We start from the raw sequence: 22077 nt of genomic DNA, 5'->3' as shown, positions 1-22077 counted from the left end.
ACGAGGACTTAAGTTAATTGGTCTATGATAGTTTTAAGATAAATTCATAGGAAAGTGTTATTCATGTGATAGGTAACAAGAAATGGGTTGATGACTATTTTAGCCTTTGGAAAAAAAGAATACCCCGTAGATGAGCCCTAGGAATGAGGTAGGAGCAAAATGAACTGCCGAAAAAGGACGAGGGAACTTATTCTCAAGTAAATCTCGTGTATATAAATTGGAATTAGGAATCCAATTGATATGAGGAGAGACCCGAATCTATTCTAGATCGGAAAGTTAAAGTACTAAGGAATAAGTCGATACCCTTAGTAATAGTTCTTTGGAAGCACTATGATCAAGAAAAGGCGATGTGGGAACTCGATTCTAGCATGAATGAGAAGTACCCAGAATTATTATTCTGTGGTACAAATTTCGTGACGAAATTTCTTTTAAAGTGGATAGTATGTCATACCCCGACTTTTAATCCCTGATTAAGGGCTTAATTATTAATAATTAGGATTCGGCATCCATTTATAATAATAATAAAAAAAACTGGTTTGATTTATCTGATGTGATTTAATCATTATATATGTGTTTTAATGTGCTTAGTTAAAGGAAAATTTTTATAAATGTGGTGCATAAGTTTTAATTGGTGAGTTAAGTGTATTTATATGAGCCACATGAATTTTAAATTATGCATGAAGTCATGAATTTTATCTAAATTTGATAGTACATGTAACACCCCGTACTTTTCCCTATGTTATGAGATAATGTCTTAACACTATTGAGAATACTGAGATGTCAGAGAGATTGACTGTCCTATTAAGAAAATAGGAATAATGAGTTGGAAATAGAGTCGAGAAAGAAAGAGTGAAAAACCTTGATAAAAAAAAAAAAAATCGGTCGGATAGACGTCTAGTTTGTCTGTGTTTGCCGACTGCTTTGACGTGATATTATGTGAAATTACGTGACTGATTGATTATGTGAGTTTTGTTACGTATGTCATTGTGAGCAAGTTATTATGATTTTTATTTGATAACCTTAGCACTTGGAATTTTAATTAAGTTTTCAAAGCAAGTGCAATTTATTTTTACCGAGAAATCAAAGAATGTCGGGTTATGAAAATTTTTCCAAACAAAATATTTTCAAATTATTTTCCTATGATGAGGAATAGTATAATTGAGTAAGTGCACTAATATTAGTGCCATATTTATTTTAAATATTGGTCACAATAGTTTTGTGTTATAGCATTGCATTAATTAGTAATTAGTCTTTTATGATTTTATTAATGTAGCTTAACACATGATTTATTCTAGACTACACAACCTTACACACACATGATTATTTTAATCTAATAAGCATGTGATTAATTTCCTTAGCCTTACTTGAAGTGGACGTGTGGTATGAAGATGAAGGGAAGGGATTAGTGTATAGGGGGGGACAAGTATTAAATGGTGAATAGTGTTTGGTCTCCAATCATCCTTCCTAAGCAAGACAAATTCACTTCATTTCCCCATTTTCTTCACCATTCGGCCACTCTCAATTTCTCTCCCTCTTTCTCTCACTTTCCTCCATTTTCCTCCATTGAAGAGACCTTCGGAGCTTCCAAAAATTTTACAAAACACCTCAATCCACTCTAAAATCTTCCATAAACACATCCTAGCTACTTATATTCAAGAGAATCATTGAAGAAAGGCTTCCAAGCTAGAGTGAGAAAATGTGAGTTTTGGTGAGAAATTTGGGTAAGTGGTCATGTATTCCATAAATCTTGCTTGAATGATGTTGTATGAAGAAAGAAAATCACCTCTCCCTTGTTCTTAAAATTTTCAAAAAAATGGGTCTTTACCCTTCAAAAATTTTCTTTTTCTTTCCTTGATTTGGGGGAAAAAAAAAATGAGATCTATGTGGTGTTTGTTGATGATTGATGTGTGTTGTGAAAGTATATGCTTTGAGATGTGAAAGTCGATTGAGTTTAGTTTACAAAAAAATTGAGAAATTGTGAGTCGATGATTTATATGATGATTGATGATTATTGAGTTAATATATATGAATATCTTGATGATTAGCCATGAGATATAGATTTTTCTATTAGGTTAGTTTACCTAAAATTGGGATGTTGAGATCCTATGGATAAATTGATGTATTGATGATGGATTTGAGTTTATGAGATGATCTAGATGATTAATGATGAATGAGATTGAAGCTTGAGGTTGAGAGGTGAAAAATGAAAAGTGTTAGTTTGAGGAAGAAGATGACATACATGTGTATCTATATGTGATCTTGTTTTATGATATTGATTTGTGCTAATTGGTAACCTATGATGTTAGATCTATGACTTGATCAATAGGTTATACATGATTAGTGATATTTTCAAAAGAGTTTAGTTTAATAAAAATTATGACTTTTTGCCTAAGTGTTATTTAAGTGATTTTGGCTTAAGATATATGTATTTGAGCATGATATTAGTGTATAATTATGTTTGAGTAAGTCTTTTGTTGGCTAAGAAAATTTTTGACTTAGTTTAGTTTATATGAATTTTTGAGTTTTCATATTTTGAGAAGTCGATGATTGATAAAATGAGGTTTAATTGCTTTATGACCATTATGTGAAAGTTTGTCATGTTTTATTAAGAGTTTTATGATGATACATGAAGTTTCATTAGAGTTTAGTACATGATAAAAGGGAATCTATATGTGTATAATGATTTATATGATGAATGAGATCATGTTTGAATAATTGAGTAATTTTGTGCATGAAAATGAAAAGAGAATTTTAATGATGCGTTCATTGAAACGTTTTACTAGAGATTTGAGGTTATGATGTAAGAAGAGAGTTAAGATTTGAGTATGATGAGCATTATAATGTGCTTGAATGTTTGTGAGTGTTATATGTGTTTAAAATGAGCTTTGATGAGTTTCCTTGAAGGAATATTGAGTTGAGTATTTTAAGAGTTTGAGATGAGATTTTGGTGAATTTCGTAGGCCTACTGACCTACTGTGATCGACGGTTTTTCAATGTCAAAAAGCTTTGAAAATTTTATACCAAGTCTCTACATGAGTCTTGAGAACATCGGTAAAATTTCAAGTCATTTGGACTTCGTTTACTATTTTTATAAAATACAAAACCGAAACTGCACATTACTACCGAGAGTTTCAGAGAGCAGGGGAAAGAGTCATTCATTTCAGTAGCTTCCTGTGTGATCTAGCTTTCCAAAATTTTATGGTATTAACCTTATTGTGTTAGCTAGATATCCACAAAATTTGAGCTCAGTTTGACAACATTTACTATTTTTCAAAAATCCAAGTTTTCGAATTCTCAAAACTGCCGAATATGGTAGACTGTAGTAAAACAGTCATATCTCCTACAATACTTGGAGTTTTTGACTCTATTTTTTTTTATGAAAATAGACTCGAAGACCTTTCTTTTGGTATGAGTCTCGAGTCCAGGAGGTGTCAGAGTAAGAACAGGTTAGATTTGAAAGTTGAGTCAGTGTAAAAACAGAGCATGTTTTGATAATGTTTGATTGTGTTTTCTTATGTGCCTTATGTGATTGTGTTGTCTATGTGTTGAATGAGAATAGACGAGCCTTATATGAGAGATAAATCGAGACTTAGTACCATGATTTTCTTGAAACCTATCCTTGAACTTAAGGATTTGAGATGAGTGGAGAGTTTATATAGAGATGAGTAAAGAGATAGAATATGAGATAGAGCATGAGTTAAGGCTTTATGAGTATGGATTTTAAAAGGATTAAAATGTTTTAAATCAATTCCTTTTTAATGGAGTTTAAAATGCTTATTTAAGTCATTTATAAATGAATAATGAGAAATTGCGTAAAGAAGTTCGTAAATGAATCGCGGCATGAGATTTTCAATTTCCCTAGTAAACTAAGGAGATATTATGAAGGAACAAGCAATGAACGAGACTCTCACCACCGAGTCACTACAACAATTGGAGAAGGAAAAAGTTCACGCACAAACAAGATATGTACATCACCTCAAGATGGAGGTAAAGAAAAAGGAAATGGAAGGAAAACACTAGAACTAAACTTAAGGTATAACCCAACCCCAAGGCTAGTAGGCTCAAGCTAAGAGAGTGAATGCTTTGGCTAAAGTGCCAGAAGCTACAGCAAGAATAAAGTTGGAACGCCACCACAATGGAAACTTAGAAACCCCATTAAATAATCATTTGGAAATGAGAAAATGAGTTTACATGGCAGAAGGGAGTGCCATTAATCTTTAAGTGAAAGTTACCAAGATGATGAGAAAAGTTTGATGTTAGAATTCCCTAGTCAAATCTGAGAAGGTGATTTAGGACGAAGGAAACAATTAAGGTAGTTCGTCACTTTACTAAGATGAAGTAGGTGAAAGAATGTTGTTAGGTCCTGAACTGGTCCAACAGATGATTGAAAAAGTCGACCATATCAAGCAAAGAATCAAAGAAACTCAAGATAGACAAAAGTCTTACGCCGATAAACGCCAATCGGAATTAGAATTTAATGTTGGGAATCGAATTTTCCTCAAAGTCTCTCCCTCAAAGGGAGTTATACGTTTTGGAAAGAGGAGCAAGTTACGACCCCGTTATATAGGACCTTTTGAGATCCTAGATAAGTTAGGTCTTTGTAGCCTATAAGTTGGCTCTGCCACCAAGCATTGTGGATGTATACAATACGTATAACACCTCGCAATTAAGAAAGCATGTGATTAAGTAAGATAAAGTAGTCCTAGCCAGGACCTAAGTTGTGATGAGAAATCAGTCCAGATACTTGATCGCAAGATTCAAGTTTTACGAGGCAATAATATTGTTCTCGTCATGTAATGGAACCATCACAGGATGGAAAAGGCCACAAAAGAGATTAATGAAACGAATGACTAGTATCACAAGATAGAATACCAGATATGCAATTCCGAGGACGGAATTTTTATAAGGAGGGAGGAATGTAATACCCCGTTTCCCTGAGTTAAATTTAGAATTTATTTTCGAAATTTAGAAGTAAGATGATTCACGCCGGATATAAAGAAAATAAATTTATTTTTAATTCCAACAAAAAAATAATTTACAAAAACATTTGTAAATTTAGTTATTAAATTTATGTGCGTCGCATATTTATTTAATTTAGCATTCAAAGCATTTTTGCGAGCATTTAGTCAGCAAACCCTGAAGAATTATTACAGTTTTCATAGTATAACCCGGAAGACTTTATTTTATTATATTTAATTTCTCCACCAAATTTCCCACATCTACCTACTCTTCCACCTACTCCCTCCTTTTTGAAAAGTTATCATCACTACCCACTCCCACCACCAACTCCCTGCAAAAATCATGCAGTAGCACACCCACTGATATACTTCACCCATCCCCTTCCACTTCTACTCAATCTCCCACCCACTTCTCACAAATCCCTCGCAAAAACGAATGGAAACTCAACTTCAGGAGCAAGCTTTTTCAGAATGTACATCAAGCTCATCTCCCTCACCTATTTTCAGCACACACAATTGAGCATCCCTCTCGATCAAGGTTTTTACTCTCCAAATTCTAAGTTGTTTCAAATTACGGATTACACTTTCATGTACCTCTTTCATGACTTGTTTTAGACAAAGGCACCACAACAACCCATCCACTGGACTGAATAAAGAAATGAACTTTACATATGCATATATCTTTGTATATCTTCCCATATATGTGTTTAAGCAAAAGTATCAAATGTTTTTACAATTGAGAATAAAGAAATGAGATAGATATTGATAAACAAGCATGCTTCAAACTTGAGTTTTGAGCTTTGTCGGGTGTGGACTGTGTGGTTGTAAGTGTCGAGTCTGGCGGGGGAGTAATGGCGATGGCAGCGGCGGCCCTTTGCTGCTGCTCGCCGGAGTCAGAATCGGGTAAAGTCGGCGGTGGTTCTCCTGCTGCTGTCGGCCGGAGTTTTGAGGGCGTGGCGGCTCTGCCGCTGTCGCTCGGCCACGGCCGGAGAGAGAGAAGAGGGGTGGCTAGGGTTCAGGCGCAGCAGCGGCTCGTCGCTGTTGTAGCCGATCAGTCGGGGATGAGGGAGAGGTGGTCTGGTCCGGGCACGATGGAGTAGCAGCGGAGGTGGAGCCTGTTGTGGTCGCCGTTGCTCCAGCGAGCTCCAGCGGCCGTGAGAGCAGTCGAGAGGGAAAGAGACTGGCGGCGGCAGCGAGCTGTTGTCGTCGCCGGAGATCTGAGGGAGGGAGTCCGAGTCACGGTCGGCGGCAGCTTTTGTTGTTGCAGTCGCCGAGAAGGGAGAAGAGAGAAGGGAGCTGGAGCCTGTCCGCTTGCTCCGGCGAGCTCCAGCGGCCGTGAAGTCCGAGAGAGAGAGAGAGGGACTTGCAGTTGAGTATTGAGAGAGGAAGATGACTGATATGTGTGTGTGCGTGCGTCTGTGTACGTGGGAGTGACTGTGAGTGTGAGAGTGAAGAGATGGGGGGGGGATGGCGCGGCGTGGAATAGAGAGAGAGAGACGAAATGGGGGAGAGGGGGCGCAGCTAGGGAGGAAGGAGAAGAAGGGTGGAGTGTTGGGCTTGGGTTGGGCTTAGAGGTTTGGGCTTGAGGGACTTGGGCCGAGTATTGGGCCTATTTTTAAATAGTTTTGGGCTGCGATTTTTTTAAAAGCTTGGGCCGATTTTTTTTTTAATTTTATTTAGCTGGACCCGATTCATTTTATTCAGTTTGGGCCATTCCTATTTTATTGAGTTGGGCCTCATCTTTTAAATTTATATGGACTATTATTTATTTAAGCATGGGCTCTATTTCATCTATATAAATGGCTTCCCTATTTTATTTAATTAGACTATTAATTAGTTTGATTAATTATTTTTAAAGACTTTGGATTGCCTTCAATTAATTAAATTGGGCTTTCTTATTTTTAATTAATTGAACTATTACTAGTTTGATTAATTTATTTAAAGGATAATTTTCATAATAATATCATATTATTATTATGTGCATATTTTAAGTAAATTACTTATTATATGCTAAGCATGACATGAAGTTGCATTTATTTTGCAATAAAAGTATTTAATTGGTTTTAATTATAATTCCAATTATTAAAGAAAGATGAGTAAGAATATTGTTGGTGTTCTTAACTCAAGAAAAATGTTTTCAATTATTTATTCATTAAATTTTGAAAACCCGGCTAAGTGAATCCTAGAATATTAAGCACTTCACCTTGACTTAAGATTAGATTCAAGGAGACCTATTAAGAATAGAATTTCTTGTAGGCTTTGTGGACCAAGGGGATTAGCACTGCTTTCCCAAGACAGGTTATGTGATTATGATCTTCAGGCTTTGCCTATCCAGGTGGGCATTATTTTATTATTACGTATATAGAGATCCCCTGCGTGAAGTAGGCCTCGTATGCGAATATATATGCATGATATGATTTAACTGTTTAATTCAGTTTTATGAAATGCCCAAACGATAAATGACTCTTATGAAATGAAAATGAAATGTTTATGAAATGAAAATGAAATGTTTATGAAATGATTGACTGCCAAAATGTTTATGTTTTTATATGTATCCTATCTGTGTTGGTTCGCCAACTTTAAAGGAAATCCAATTGGGATCCTATGCTAGACAAAGGTCGCTAGCTAGGGTTAACGTGTACACTCATGGAGACCGCGAGTCGCTTGCGACCGGTCTTGGCGTCCGTGGTAAGGAGGCCTCCTTCCCGGCGCGTGACAGAAAGGAACAGATATGGATCATATGAAGGAAAATGATCGGCCGATCGACTTTATGAAAATGAAAGAAATATTTTAGTAAGCACAGGTCATTTAAGAAAACCCCTGTGTGTTACTGTTATGGCAGTTCAATTTATATATGTATGCATGTATGTATTTTCGGCTATGTCCACTGAGGATTTTTATACTCAGCCCTGCATGTATTTCTAAATGTGCAGGTTGAGCAGTTGATGGAATGGAATGATGTTGAGCGGGTGTTCCTTTGACATTTCAAGAAATGTAACCTTGAGTATACATCTTCATATGTATATCTCACACGTTTTCCGCTGCAAAACACTTTGATTAGGATAACTTTATGTTATGAAATTGTGACACGTGTTATTGGGTAACCCACCTTAATCAGTTCTCATTTATGTGTATGTTTTATAAGTATCCAAATAATCATATATGATCCTAGCATTTTATCTATGAGTGACATTTCCATATACTTTAATGTTAAGTAATTGTCCATTTCCATTTCTTATTGTTCACCCCAAGTCATAACCCCTGTTAACCCGTCATTGGGATAGTGGGCTGTGACACTAAAACTTCCTCATTCTCTATTTAACACAACACCACAGTGCATGGCAGATCCTTTCTCATCCACAATTTGGAGAAACCAATTTATTTTCAAACAGGTAAACCAACTCACACATTCATTCAATATTCAGTAATCTATTTCAAGAACCATCATTTTTACAGAGGATATTGAGACATAAAGCAACATATACATACAAATACACAGAGGCATTTTTTCTGCAAATTGAGCTAATTAAAGAACGGAATAAAAGAAGCTATGTACTGTGTGTGTGTGCGCGTGAGTCTTGGGGGTGGTACTGCTGGTTTCATGAAGGCGGCATAGGAGGAGGGAGGACCGACGGCGGCGGCGGCCTGAGGCTCCTGCTGTCCGCGGTCGAGAGAGGGGGGGGTCCGCTGCTGTTCAGCGGAAAGGGAGGACGGAGGTTGCGGGTGTCGCCGACAGTGGCTGATGGCGGAGCGGGAGGCGGTGAATATTTTTAAATGGCTCAACCCACTAAGTACATTAGTAATCAGCCCAACGAATGTTTTTAAAATCCTTTTACGGATTGAAAAGTTGGTAGTGACGTGCCTATGTCGATACTTCATGGACTATTTTATGTGAATTTCATTTTCCATCGCTTTCTACAACGATTGGTTTTTATATCTATTCTACGGTTAGATTGAAATGTTACTTTGGTCCCAGACCTTCGAACTTTCGATCCTGATAGGGAGAATAATTATATTATAATGTTGTTGCCATCTTTTATTCTTTTAAATGCAACGGAGTTTTCAATTAATCTAAGGGCATATTACCCATTTAATTCAAGTAAAGCTTAGTAGACGCGTCACATAGTCCATTTCTTATTCTCTCAAAAAAAAATTGGACTTGGCATATTAACTCTATCTTTTAAGTAGGAACTTATCTCTAATCATATTAAACCAAGCATTTTTCATTAAAATCCGTCTTATCAATTTTTAGAACTATTTTCTGTGGATAGAGAGATTATCATATTTTTTAGATATCGAGGGAGTATAAAGAAAATAAATACTTCATACGTTGCATTGATAATGATTCATTTTCCCATTTCATGTGTTCTATTGATAATAGTTTGTTCTAAAAAATGAAACACATTCTTTCATAAAAAATTGTGGGCTCCACCACTTTTTACCAGTTTTATCCTTCTTACTAATGAACAGTAGTGAGTAATTAAGACTTTTGGACTTTTTTGAGAGGTGAGAATAATGGTTTTCTTTCAAGAATCTACTTTGAGATTGTCTGCATTTTCATCTTTTGTTGGTTTTATCTTTTTCCAAGACCATGCGTTTTCGGAGAATCAATTTGCCCGTAGAAAGACTTTGAATTCTTGCTGCTTTTTCTGAAAAAAATAACTTCCCCTATATGTTAATCTTTGAGTGCACAGTTAAACAAGAGTAATGGATTCCTGGCAGTCTTATGATCACCGTGTGCATTACCCGACTGCTTAATCCTCTTGATTCTTTCACTGTTGGAGACACTGTATGTTGTTAGGACAACACTACTCTCCAAACGTTGGAGAGATCTTTGGACCACCATTCCCCGCCTGAAATTTGTACGTGATGATCGACATTTCATTTGTGAAGTTCTTGCACAATGGAGAGGTGAGAAGATCATGAGCTTCTACCTTTCTTTGGTCTTTTCCACTCCTACTGATCTTGATTCGTGGCTGCTTTTTGCGGTCGAGAAACAAGTGGAAGAGCTATACATAGATTATGGACCTCATACCCTGTCCATTACTACCCACCTCAGCGTTTGTATTCATGCTCGTCCATTACAGAATTACACATTGGTTGCTGTTGTTTGTTGGAGATTGAGGGAGTGTGCAGTGGAATAGACTCAAGAGTTTATGGATTGAAGTTCCGAATTCCTCGTGTGATGATGCCATGAAGAAAATTCTCTTGGGCGCCCCTCGCTTGGAAGAGATGATCGGCCTCTTGAAACGTTCTATCGCCTTATTCGAAGCATCTGCCATGTTAAGAAGGTTGAATTATCGGAGTTGAACATTAAGGTTTGATTGCTCATTTCCATTATCGCCTTATGATATGATTGATAGAGTTAAAAAGTCAATTTAATTTTCTTGTACTTGCAGTTGCTTCTGGCCATGAAGAAGAAAGATATGGTTGTTCAATTTCCGAATGCACCAGAGCATTGACCCATGTAGTCATCTTGAGAATGTATCTTGCAAACCGCTCCCTTGCTCGACAAACTTGTGTTTCGTGTTTCACCATTTAGAGCTTCCTGTGATCGTAAGCGTGTCCTAGTGATAGAAGAGAAGGTGCCAAGTATGCCGAGATCAGAGGTTACTATAATCAAGTCAGCTTATTAGAAAGGGAATCAGCCTTCTTTTTTAGTTGTGTATGTTATGTCTTTAAGCAGCATTCCTGCTGATGTTGTCAACATAATTATCTTTCAATTTCATCGTGTGATCATGTTGTATGAGGATTCACCTTCTTGCCTCAATCTACATTATAAACTCTGATTCTTGTTTATTAATCTAGTTTGCTTCCCATTAAAAAAAGAAAAACACAAGTAGAATATTTTCTGAATATATGTAAGTTTTATATAAAATCAAATAAAGTTTATGTTGGCATACAAATGTCATAGGACTAACCAAATAAATATATTATTCGTTTTATCGAGAATAACTCGCTTTTCAATTTATTCTATTCCATTATGGGCGAGTTGTAGTATCCCACGTGGAAGAGGTAGCACCACAGTGGAGATATAATATTTTGGGTAGCGAAAAAAATCGGGTAGCAAGTTTGCTATCAGGTAGCAAACTGACATGTGGGACCCGTCTTTTTCCTTTTCTTTCTTTTTATTGGTTTTCATTTTCTCTTTCCACTTCTGTTTCCTTTTTCTATTTTGTCCGTTTCTTCTTCTTTTTTTTTTTTTTAACATTTCCTTTTTCTTTTCCTATTTGTTTCATTTATTTTCTTTTTTCTTCTTTACACTTTTCTTCATACTATATAGATAATCAAATAAATAAATTTGTCAGATATCTACGTATCTATCCATCTATCCCCTATATTTGATGTGATGGTACGAAGCCAGTCTATAATTGTAACGTTTCAATTCTCAAATGGCCATATTTAATAAGGGGTATTTTTTTTCCGAGTATATAGCTTCATGTATTCATATGTTTCTTACCCTAAAATTACTCTTCATCTATTTATCATATTTAGTTATTCTCCAAAAAATTTAGAAACATCATCAGTGGATTTCCAAATTGGTTTGATCCATATGGATCAAATTCAATTTCGCAAAATTCAAGTTCTCCTTCACAAAATTGTACCGATCATTCACAAAATTCTGGCATTCACCCGACTTTTCCAAATTTCTCTTGGCCAAATATGTCTAATCCTCAAATATATCCCAACAATCCCATGAGTCAATCAGCCCTTTCATTTCAATTTTCATCCCAAGGGCATCCATATCAGGGATTTCAGCCATACGGATATCCCCCACAATGGTATCCCCCTCCAGGATTTTCCCCACAATGATATCCTTCACAAGGGTTTATGTTTTTTGACTCCTCTAGGAAGACTAGTGTAGATGGGAGTGGTACTGATGGAGGCACACCATCTTCAGGAAGAGCAGTTGAAGGTTTGGAGAATATAAATATCTCTGTTAAGCTTTCATCCAACGACGACGAAGAGAATACCAACATGCGCTGGGTGTTTTATTCAGATGCGGAGTGTGAAGTTCTTGCACAATGTTACATGGATATTAGCATCGATTCAGTTGTTGGAAACGAGCAAAAGATGGACAAAATGTGGAAACGCATTGCGAAAGCCTACAATGAAAATCGCCCTGCCAACACTCCAAGTAGAAAGTTTAAATAATTGAAGGCTCATTTCTACAAGATGCAGAAACAGGTGAAATTGTTTTCTGAATGTTACAATAGGATTGCAAGCATCTGGAAGAGCGGTGCAAATGATGCTGATATTATGGAGATGGCACAAACAGAATACAAGCAGCATCACGATTTTCAGATGCGAAAAGAGTTATTCACTCGCATAGTGAATGCTTTGGAAACCCACAACACATGGTTTCAACAAAGACCCAATGCCACAGGGAAGAAAGATTTCACGCCACTACAAAAACGCACGAATGCGATTAGACAGTTGGCATATGGTGGCCCAGCTGATCACTACGATGAGTACTTGCGGGTTTCTGAAACAATATGGTACGAGTGCTTGCACCACTTCTACCGAGGTGTTATTGAGGTTTTCGGTGCACACTACTTGAGGCGGCCAACCGTTGATGACTATCAGCGCTTGATGGAAATGCACGAGTAGAGGCATGGCTTTCCTGGAATGCTCGGGAGTCTTGATTGTATGCAGTGGACATGGAAAAATTGCCCAGTAGCATGGAAAGACCAATTCACCCGTGGCGATCATGGGGTCCCAACAATTATGCTTGAGGCGGTTGCATCTCAAGATTTGTGGATCTGGCATGCTTTTTTTGGAGTTACAGGATCCAACAATGATATAAACGTGTTTAATCAGTCTCCACTATTCAACGACGTTCTACAAGGGCAATCACCTTCCATCCCATTCACAGTAAATGACACGCAATATGCCCATGGATACTCCTGACAGACGGTATATATCCTGAGTAGGCAACTTTTGTCAAGAGCTTCCAACATCCTCAAGATCCAAAAGGAAGGAAGTTCAAGGAAATGCAAGAAGCTGCGAGAAAGGATGCTGAACGAGCATTTGGGGTTCTCCAAGCTCGTTGGACAATGATTAGAGGTCCGAGTTGCCTCTGGTATAAAGAAAACATCACTGACATTATGTATGCTTGCATTATTTTACATAATATGATAATTGAAGATGAAGGGGAAATGACATGCCAATGGGTTGAAGACGAACCAAGTACGTCGAGCAACAATAATGCAGGAGAAATAAATCACGGTTCAATTGGAGGATTCAACTAGTACCTCATGAGAGGTGCCAGAGTTCGTGATAAAAAAATACATCATCAACTTCGATCCGACTTGGTTGAGCACGTGTGGGCACGATTCGTCGATGATTAGTGTCATTATTAAGTTTTATGTGTGTGTTTGTTTAATATTTAAATTATGTTGTTATGTATTTTTTTTTTTGTATTTTTAATTTTAGTTGTGTGTTGTAAGAATGTTATTTTCAATAATATGCGTGTTTCAATTTTAATTTTATTAAAGTATTATTATACTCCCTCTATCTCATAAAAAAATGAACGTTTTTCCAATTTGGGGCGTCTCACAAAAACATGAGCATTACTATTTTTGAAAATTATCCCCTTATTTTTCATCCCTCCTTTTTACACTTATTTATAAAAAAATCATTATGGCCCACCACTATCTTTTCTTAATTAATTCATTACTCTTACAATACTTTTTAAAGTAGGACCAATTTTCCACTCACTTTAACTCTCAACTAACATTTCTTAAGACTCGTGTCATTTCTCTTTGTTCATATTTTTGTGAGACGGATGGAGTACTAATTATAGAATTATATTTTATTATTTAAATAAATTATTTATTCATATAATTATATTAAATTTATTAAAGTAAAATTGAAAATACATAAATAATATATATATATATATATATATATTGTATATATATTGTGGTAAAAATAATAATAATAGTGGAGTTTATGAATAGTTAAAAAAGAGGTAGTGCTATAGTGAAGAAAATATAAGATAGAGATAGTTATTGAGGTGACATATATATGGCACCACTGTAGGGTAGCACTATAGTGGAAGCCCTAATATTAGCATGTTTCAAAACAGGAAACGTCTTTTATCACAAAAAGATATGAACTCCATTTTTTACCACTTTTATTAGTCATACTTTTGGACTTTTCTTGAGAGGCGAGAACAATGATTATTTTTTACAATAAATCTATGCAGCCACATTGTGGCCACCCAAACACTAATATAATAAGGATAATTTTAATTTATTTAATTTATTTTTTTAAATAAAAATAGGATTTAGTTATTTTATTATATTCTCTACATTGCACTTATTTTTTTTTTTTTTTGGCATTTTTTATTTTTAATTTATTTTTTAATAAAAATAAAAAAGTTATCAAAAAATTGCAAAAAAATTAACTATAATGTAGAGAATATGATAAAATAACTAAATCTTATTTTTATTTTAAAAAATAAGTTAAATAGATTAAATTATTTTCTATTTAGGTAAATTGTAAGTGGCCATAATGTGGCTGTTTAGCATTATTCTATTTTTTAAGAATCCACTTTTGAGATTGTCTACATTTTCATCTTTTGTTGGTTTTATCTTTTTCCATTTTGAGATTGTCTACATTTTCATCTTTCGTTGGTTTTATCTTTTTCCAAGAGCATGCGTTTTCGGGGAATCAAGACTTTCAATTCTTGCTGCTTTTTTCTGAAAAAAATAACTTCCCCTATATGTTAATCTTTGAATTTGATTAGGGTTTTTGTTACCAAGAAAAGTTTTGGAGGCGTTTGGTCTGCCAAAGAGTGTTTTAATTTCTGTAGAGTTTTGGTGATAAATTCTCATGCTTGTTTGCTGCTATCTCTCATCTCAGTTCTTATATTGTTTACAGAAAAAAAGATCAACAAGTGGTAAGTGTGACCAACTCTGTTTTTCTTATACTCAATCAATTTATTGGTATTTGTTTTCGTATTGGAATTTCGTTGTTCAGTTTTGACATTTTTAAGTGTAGTGACTTGCTTTGTGAGAAATAGAAGGAAATTGTTTAAAGAAACTTAATCCATCTGCAGCTGATAGTTGTGACATTTTCTCAAGGAATGAATTAATATTGAGTACTTCTTTAGTTATAAATTTGAAAGAATGTGCATCTTCAGTCTTAATGTATACACTACTTGCCTTCTTTTCTGGTAGTTGTGCGATAAATATATGTGCACTTTGATCTATTAATTTTGCTATTTGTCTGATTATCTCTCCAAATGTGGCCTTTGATTCGTGCTTATTCTGCATCTTGTAACTAGATTTCCATTAGTGATCATGATGCTGTTGCTGCTGCTTTCAAAGTGAATGTCGACTCATTACATTATTTTCCTAGTTGAAATCACATCTTAGAAAGTAAGTCTTTTTGAGTGCACAGTTAAGCAAGTAATGGATTCCTGGCATCACCCTGATCGACTAAGTGAGTTACCCGACTCTTTAATCCTCATGATTCTTTCACTGTTGGAGACACGGTATGTTGTTAGGACAACGCTACTCTCCAAACGTTGGAGAGATCTTTGGACCACCGTTCCCCGCCTAAAATTTGTACGTGATGATCGACGTTTCATTTGCGGAGTTCTTGCACAATGGAGAGGTGAGAAGATCATAAGCTTCTACCTTTCTTTGGTCTTTTCGACTCCTAGTGATCTTGATTTGTGGCTGCTTTTTGCGGTCGAAAGACAAGTGGAAGAGCTACACATAGATTTTGGACCTTATAGCAATGCCCAGTACTACCCACCTCAGCGTTTGTATCCATGCTCGTCCATTACAGAATTACACCTTGGTTCTTGTTGTTTGTTGGAGATTGAGGGGAGTGTGCAGTGGAATCGACTCAAGAGTTTATGGATTGAAGTTCCGGATTCCTCGTGTGATGATGCCATAAAGAAAATTCTCTTGGGTGCCCCTCGCTTGGAAAAGATGATATTGTTTATTGGTAAAATTAATGAGAACTTGAGTATCCGATCTACTAGTTTGAAGAAGCTCATAATCCGCAGCCATTGGAATGAGAATGCTGACATAATGGCAATGCTGAGAATTTGGGCTCCTAACCTCTTGACTCTACGAATTTGGAGAGCAAATGTTGTTAATGGTGGTAGTTGTTTGTTTGATGTCCCATCTTTGATTGAAGCTTCTATTAGTGGATTTTGTGATGTGTATGATCCGCCTCTTGAAACGTTCTATCACGTTATTGGAAGCATCTGCCATGTTAAGAAGGTTGAATTATCGGAGTTTAACATTAAGGTTTGATTTCTTATTCCCATTATTGTCTTATGATATGATTAATACAGTTAAGAAGTCGAATTGGACTAGCTCGTGCAATTTAACTTTCGCGCCATACATGTTGTACCTGTAGTCGCTTCTCGCCATGAAGGGGAAAGATATGGTTGTTCAATTTCCGAATGCTGAGTTACTTAAACACCAGAGCGTGGACGCAAATGGTCATCTTGATCTTCTTCATCTTCTTGATCTTCTTGATATGTTTCCTAAGCTTAAGATATTAAGTATTTGTCAATACCAGGTTAATTTCTCTTTTGCTTTTCTTAGTCATTTAATTCCTAACATCTTCTTGAATACTAAATTAATTTCTTTCACAGATTTTGCGCGATTTTAGTCCCACCGTTGAGGCGACATTGCCCCGTCCCTCGCTGCTCGATCTGAATACAGTTGAGATTATTTGGCCCGCGGAAGACCCCTCAGTAATTCCATTTATTGAATTTATCTTGCAAACTGCTCCCTTGCTCCACAAACTTGTGTTTCGTCTTTCACCATTTAGAGCTTCTTGTAATCGTAAGCGTTTCCGAATGATAGAAGAGAAGATGCGAAGTATGCCAAGATCCTCCCCAACTGCAGAGGTTACTATAATCTATAATGATTGATCAATTGATGAAGATCAGCAGTTTTCAGTTGTGTATGTTATGTCTTTAAGCAGCATTCCTGCTGATGTTGTGAACATAATTAGCTTTCAATTTTTGTTGTATGAGGATTGACCTTCTTTGGCTCAATCGACATTATAGACTCTGATTCTTGTTTATTAGCTAGTTTGTTTCCCGTTAAGAAAAACAAAAGTAGAATATTTTCTGAATGTATATAACAAATTTTATGTTATAGGAGTACGAGCCCTACATATATTAGATTTCTCTTGAGGTTTATTTTGCTGAGATAATGAATTAATGAAAATATCTATTTATTATATGAAAACACAATTTGTGGAAAAATGACAATTAAATAATCATATTAAGAGTATTTACAAAACTCAACAAATCTCATAAAATAGAAATACTCAACAAATCTCATTGATTTTCTCTCTCCTCTCTCATCTCTTCTCTGTTTCTTTCACTATTCTATATACACACTCTCTCTCTCATATTCTCTTTTTCATATTTTTTAAAAAAAATTTATAAAAATTATTCAATATATATATCTTAAATTAAAGATAAATTAGGGCTGACAATTTTCGACACGACACGAAAACACGACACGAATGTAACACCCGGGCTTTTGATGACGTGTTAATTGCTTAAGTTTGAGTAATTAGGGTTTAGATCCCTTGTTTGATTTACTTTGTAAAGAGATGAAGAGTTATATGAAGTTTTGTTGTTATATTTTAAAGATGTTGAGATGTTCTTTTGATGATGTGAGGATGATGTGGGATTTTATATCCGTATTTGAGTTTGAGTATTTGAATAATTCTAGATAATTATTTGAATGAGAACGGTGAACTCGGAAGTGAAATCTGAGTCCGTTAAGACGTTTTTGAAATTTTTGACTTTTTGACGATGAATAGTAAAGTACGGCTATTTCGTCTTTTTGTCGACTTTCAAAATCTTACGTGCACGTCGTCGAGAAATATTCTTAGTTTTTCGATACGAGTCCAATAATGAAAGTTTTTATTTTTGGACGATGAGTGAATAGTAAATCGGGATTTCTCGATAAACGTGTAAATCTCGTTTATCAGAATTTCGAGAACGAGCTTGTATTTTCTATATTTATATAGAATTACGAGTGTAATAAAAGTGAGTAGGAGTTGAGAGGGCGAGTAACGAAGAGTATGGGTAGTTAGTCGTTAAAACGAGACGAGACGAAACGAGATATTTAACGACTAACGGGTTAATATCCTAAATATCTAACCTACCCTACCCCTAACCACCCCCCAACCGCCCAAACTCACTCACTCACACATATTACACGTTTGTTTCAGCCAAACACTTTTAACTCACACACACAACACCTAAAACACACACTAAACTCACGCATAACACCATTGTTGAGGAGTTGGAGCTTTTGACCTCCGATTTGAGCACCGAGACGAGCGCCGATCATCTTTTCGATCACGTATCTAAGTAGGTAAGATCTCTACCTACGTTTTGATGGTTTTCTTTTCGATTTTCGTCGACGTCGAAAAACGTCGATTCTCGACTTTATTTTGGAACGACGTCGGATCGTCGTGAAATTTTAGTATGTTGTTCTTGGGTAGATGTTGAGCATGTTTAATGAAGGGAGTAAGAACGGAACGAACCGTAGCTATGAAACCCATGAGGGCAGCCCCGTTTTTCACATATTAGCTTGTCTTTCGATTTTTGTTTGATCGTTTTGACTTGATATTTGTGCTTAGGGGTATGCTAGAATCGATATATATTAAATTCGTATTTTTCCAAGCACGAAAATTGTATAAATTTTTGGAGTATGATTATTTAAATTCGTGAAGTTTGAGACGTTGCTTAATGAATATTATTGCGTATATGTGTTCTACGATGTCACATGAGCATGCTAATTGATTTACAATTTATGGATGATAATTGTTGAACGAAATTAAAACTGGAATTCTGTCAAAATTTTACAGCAGTTTCAAGCTTATGTTTCGATGAGTTTTCATTGCTTGATGGCTCTGAAATTTTAGTATGTTTATCTATGATATGTGTATTTCGTCGCTGCAAAATTTCATGTCTTTTGGATGATGTTTGGTATTTTAAAGATATTTTGAAAAAATCCTTGACAGAATCTGTCAACTGTTGGTAGACTTCACAAAAACGTTTATATCTATTAATCCATGAAGGATTTTGCATCACCGTTTTTTTTAAACGAAACTAGACTTCAATACTTTTCTAAAAACATAAGATTTCGATTTTTATGACCTCTGAAACAGAGCAGTTTATTATTTCAAAAATGCCCTGTTCTGCTGTCATATTTTTCCAACAGTAAAAGTGTATGAGTTTCATTGTTTATTTGGCAGATCATATGAACGTTTTCTCTTGTGAAATTTTAACCAAATCTTCAAGGATACCTTTAGTTTTGGATGATTAAATTTGATGGAATTTTATTAAGGTTTGTCTTGGTTTCTAATGGCCTAAACAAAATTGGCAGAAACTGTCAATCTTTGACAGCCTGCACTAAAAGAGCAATATCTCCAAAAACCTTTAACCTTTTTGGTTAACTACCATTTTTAGAATGAACTACACTTCATGAAGTTTTTGAGATCAATTGGTATGAGAGTTTATGATGATTGAGTTGGTTGTTATGAATTTTTAAAGATGACACAAAAACAGCAAAACTTTCTAGAAAACAACTTGATTATATTTGTTTTGATGGATGATACGATATGACTAAATGGTGTGAGTTGTGAGAGTTATGATTAACGCACATAAATGTTGGTATCTGACACTCGAACAATTGGTGTCGAGTATAAATGATAGTTTACTGATAAAGAGTTTTGATGATTTTGAATTGTTTGGTTTGCGTTGAAAAGATGTCAAGATGTTAAGTTTTGAGTCGAGAGACGAGTTCACGTAGTGAGATTCACGCGTTGAAATCTCGTGGCTGACATTATATATGAATAGGTCATGCCGAAATTTTTAGTGAAATTAGAATTTGAGCATAGTCAATTCTTGTTGACCCGTGACTCAAATACATGCCTAATGGAAAGTTTAACTTTCTAATCGGTTAATTAGACGAGATGAGAGCGAATAGATCTGCTAAGAAAGTGGACTTTTCGATGTGTTAAATATTTCTTTTAATTGAAGCGCTGCTAATTATAACATAAGGATGTTATAATTAATGAGTAATGACGAGAGATAATAATTGTTATATTGATTAACAATCAAGAGAGATGAACATTAGAGATACTAATGTTTCATAAAAGAGATTAGATTATTAATCGAGGTTTCTTTTATAACTTCTCACCAATTCTTCATAACGATGAAGGTCCTTTTGGGAAGTAACGACTTGAGGGAGAAAGTGACGTTACTCATTGATACAGAGACACAACGAGGTGGGCATTACTTTTACTATACGTATATAGAGATCCCCTGCGTGTCGTAGGCCTCTTATACGAATGAATGCATGAGAAGATCTAACTGTTAATTTCAGTTTCATATATATATCAAATGAGTTTAAATGTTACGTTCAAGCAAGTTATTTCATGACAAAATCTTTGAGTTAAAGTTATTTCAAGTATTGTCTTGCCATAAAATGTTTAAATTTTAGTATGATATCTATCTGCTTTGGCTTTGCCAATGATGCAATCGAATTCGGGTCTTGAGCAGTTGATAGCTATCCTGCCAGGACTAGTGTACACCAGTGACCGTGAGTCATCTAGCGGGTTGGCCGGTCAAGTGACCGTGAGAGGTGGCCACCTCTCCGGCACAAAGTTCCAGATATGATAGATTACAAAAGAACTTAGTCTGATCAGACGAACTTTAAGAATCACAAATGAACTTAGTAAGCTTGGGCCTTTTTAGCGAAAAAAACTCCCTTGCTGTACTGTTTATGATGGCATGACAATTTACAGTTTTGAAGCATATATTTTTATACCTAGGCATACGTGCCCACTGAGTGCTTTTGTACTCAGCCCTGCATATGTTTTCTAAATGTGCAGGTTGAGCTGATGTGATGATGGTGCTGCAATGAGCGGAGTCTCCAGGGTTGTTAATAAATAGTTAACCTGTCTAGAATATGTCTTCATACATATGTCTAGCTACTTTCCGCTGCAAGATGTTGTTGATGTTATAGTATGTTATGTCATACTTTGAGTCTTAAGAGAATGGTTTCATACGATGTATAACTTGATTAATGATATTAATTAAGTTTTATGCTGTCTTTCATAGACTGTTTTCAATTGAGTATTAATGAATAAAAATGACGAGTTTTATTAAGATGAGTAAGTTTTACGGCTATAAATGACGCCCCTTTTCTTCCCCTTCTTCTTTAACCCCATCCCTAGTCGTGGATCACTCGGCCTAACTATCCATAGTTAGGGCGGGCTGTGACAGAGTGGTATCAGAGCGAAGGAAAGCTCTGAATTAGAAGTCTTGAGTTTAGTCTAGAATGAGTCACTAGACTAATAGTTATTAACAACCGTGAGCTCAGCGCACCATCACACCAGGCTCAACGAGGTATGTAAAATTTCAAAGTTTATTTGACGTTAAATTTTGAAGAGCATGATGTTGAGGTTATATGATGAGTTATGATGTTACACTTTAAAGGTGCATAGTTTGAGTTTGAGGATGACAACATGATTAATAATGAGTTATTATGTTGTAAGAGCATATGTTGATGTTACATGATGAATCATGAGAGCGTTTATATCATATGATGTTATATGATTGAGGATGCATAATTATGAGTTATGATGTGATGTATTTGAGATGTTTTGTGATGAGAATTGTTTGAGCAGTTGTGATAAGTCACGATGATTTAGATGAAGGAATCTAATGTCATTGTTAAGAGAGATTTTTTTTACTAAGTAGAAGGATGAAATGAGAACTTAGAGCTAAAGCTTGAGAGAATTAGCAATTGCTTTAAGTACTTGTTGGTTTGAGTTATGAATTTGAGTTATGAGCTTGAGTATAATAGCATGATTGATGAGTTATTAGCATGCTGCAATGAGATATTGTACGATATGTTGAGTTATTTTGTGACGCGAGTTTTGCTCACGCAACCTTAATGGTACTTGAGGAGGTATCATGAGCCATAGTCTTTGGAGATGGCTTTGAGAGAGAATTGTTGAGTTGTCTTACTGAGTCACGATGATTTAGATTAAGGGATCTAATATCATTGTTTAGAGAGATTCCCTACTAAGTAAAGACGGGACG

The 22077-nt window shown here is 35.6% G+C and overlaps 2 protein-coding genes and 1 long non-coding RNA gene across 4 annotated transcripts; all 3 read left to right on the top strand.

The window, feature by feature from the left end:
• Positions 1-11789: 11789 nt before the first annotated feature.
• LOC130994348 (uncharacterized) lies at positions 11790-13210 on the top strand. The gene is made up of 4 exons (XM_057919397.1): positions 11790-12103; positions 12176-12497; positions 12615-12833; positions 12893-13210. The coding sequence occupies exons 1-4, from the start codon at positions 11790-11792 to the stop codon at positions 13208-13210; spliced, it is 1173 nt and encodes a 390-aa protein (XP_057775380.1).
• Positions 13211-14532: 1322 nt separating this feature from the next.
• On the top strand, positions 14533-17095 carry LOC130994684 (F-box/LRR-repeat protein At3g26922-like). Of its 2 annotated transcripts, XM_057919752.1 has the most exons (4): positions 14533-14865; positions 15253-16231; positions 16344-16508; positions 16585-17095. In XM_057919752.1, exons 2-4 carry the CDS (start codon positions 15380-15382, stop codon positions 16864-16866), a joined length of 1299 nt encoding a protein of 432 aa, XP_057775735.1. In that variant the 5' UTR covers positions 14533-14865; positions 15253-15379; the 3' UTR covers positions 16867-17095. The 2 variants fall into 2 exon arrangements, with proteins under 2 accessions (XP_057775735.1, XP_057775736.1); XM_057919753.1 differs by having other exon boundaries at positions 14534-16231.
• A 392-nt stretch (positions 17096-17487) lies between these two features.
• Positions 17488-21087, top strand: LOC130994683 (uncharacterized). The gene is made up of 2 exons (XR_009091873.1): positions 17488-18334; positions 20862-21087. It is a non-coding gene; the product is annotated as an uncharacterized LOC130994683 (long non-coding RNA).
• The last annotated feature ends 990 nt before the right edge of the window (positions 21088-22077 follow it).

The sequence above is a fragment of the Salvia miltiorrhiza genome, chromosome 7, assembly GCF_028751815.1.
Source record: "Salvia miltiorrhiza cultivar Shanhuang (shh) chromosome 7, IMPLAD_Smil_shh, whole genome shotgun sequence".
Lineage (NCBI taxonomy): Eukaryota > Viridiplantae > Streptophyta > Magnoliopsida > Lamiales > Lamiaceae > Salvia > Salvia miltiorrhiza.
This window is presented reverse-complemented; position numbering and strand designations above follow the sequence as displayed.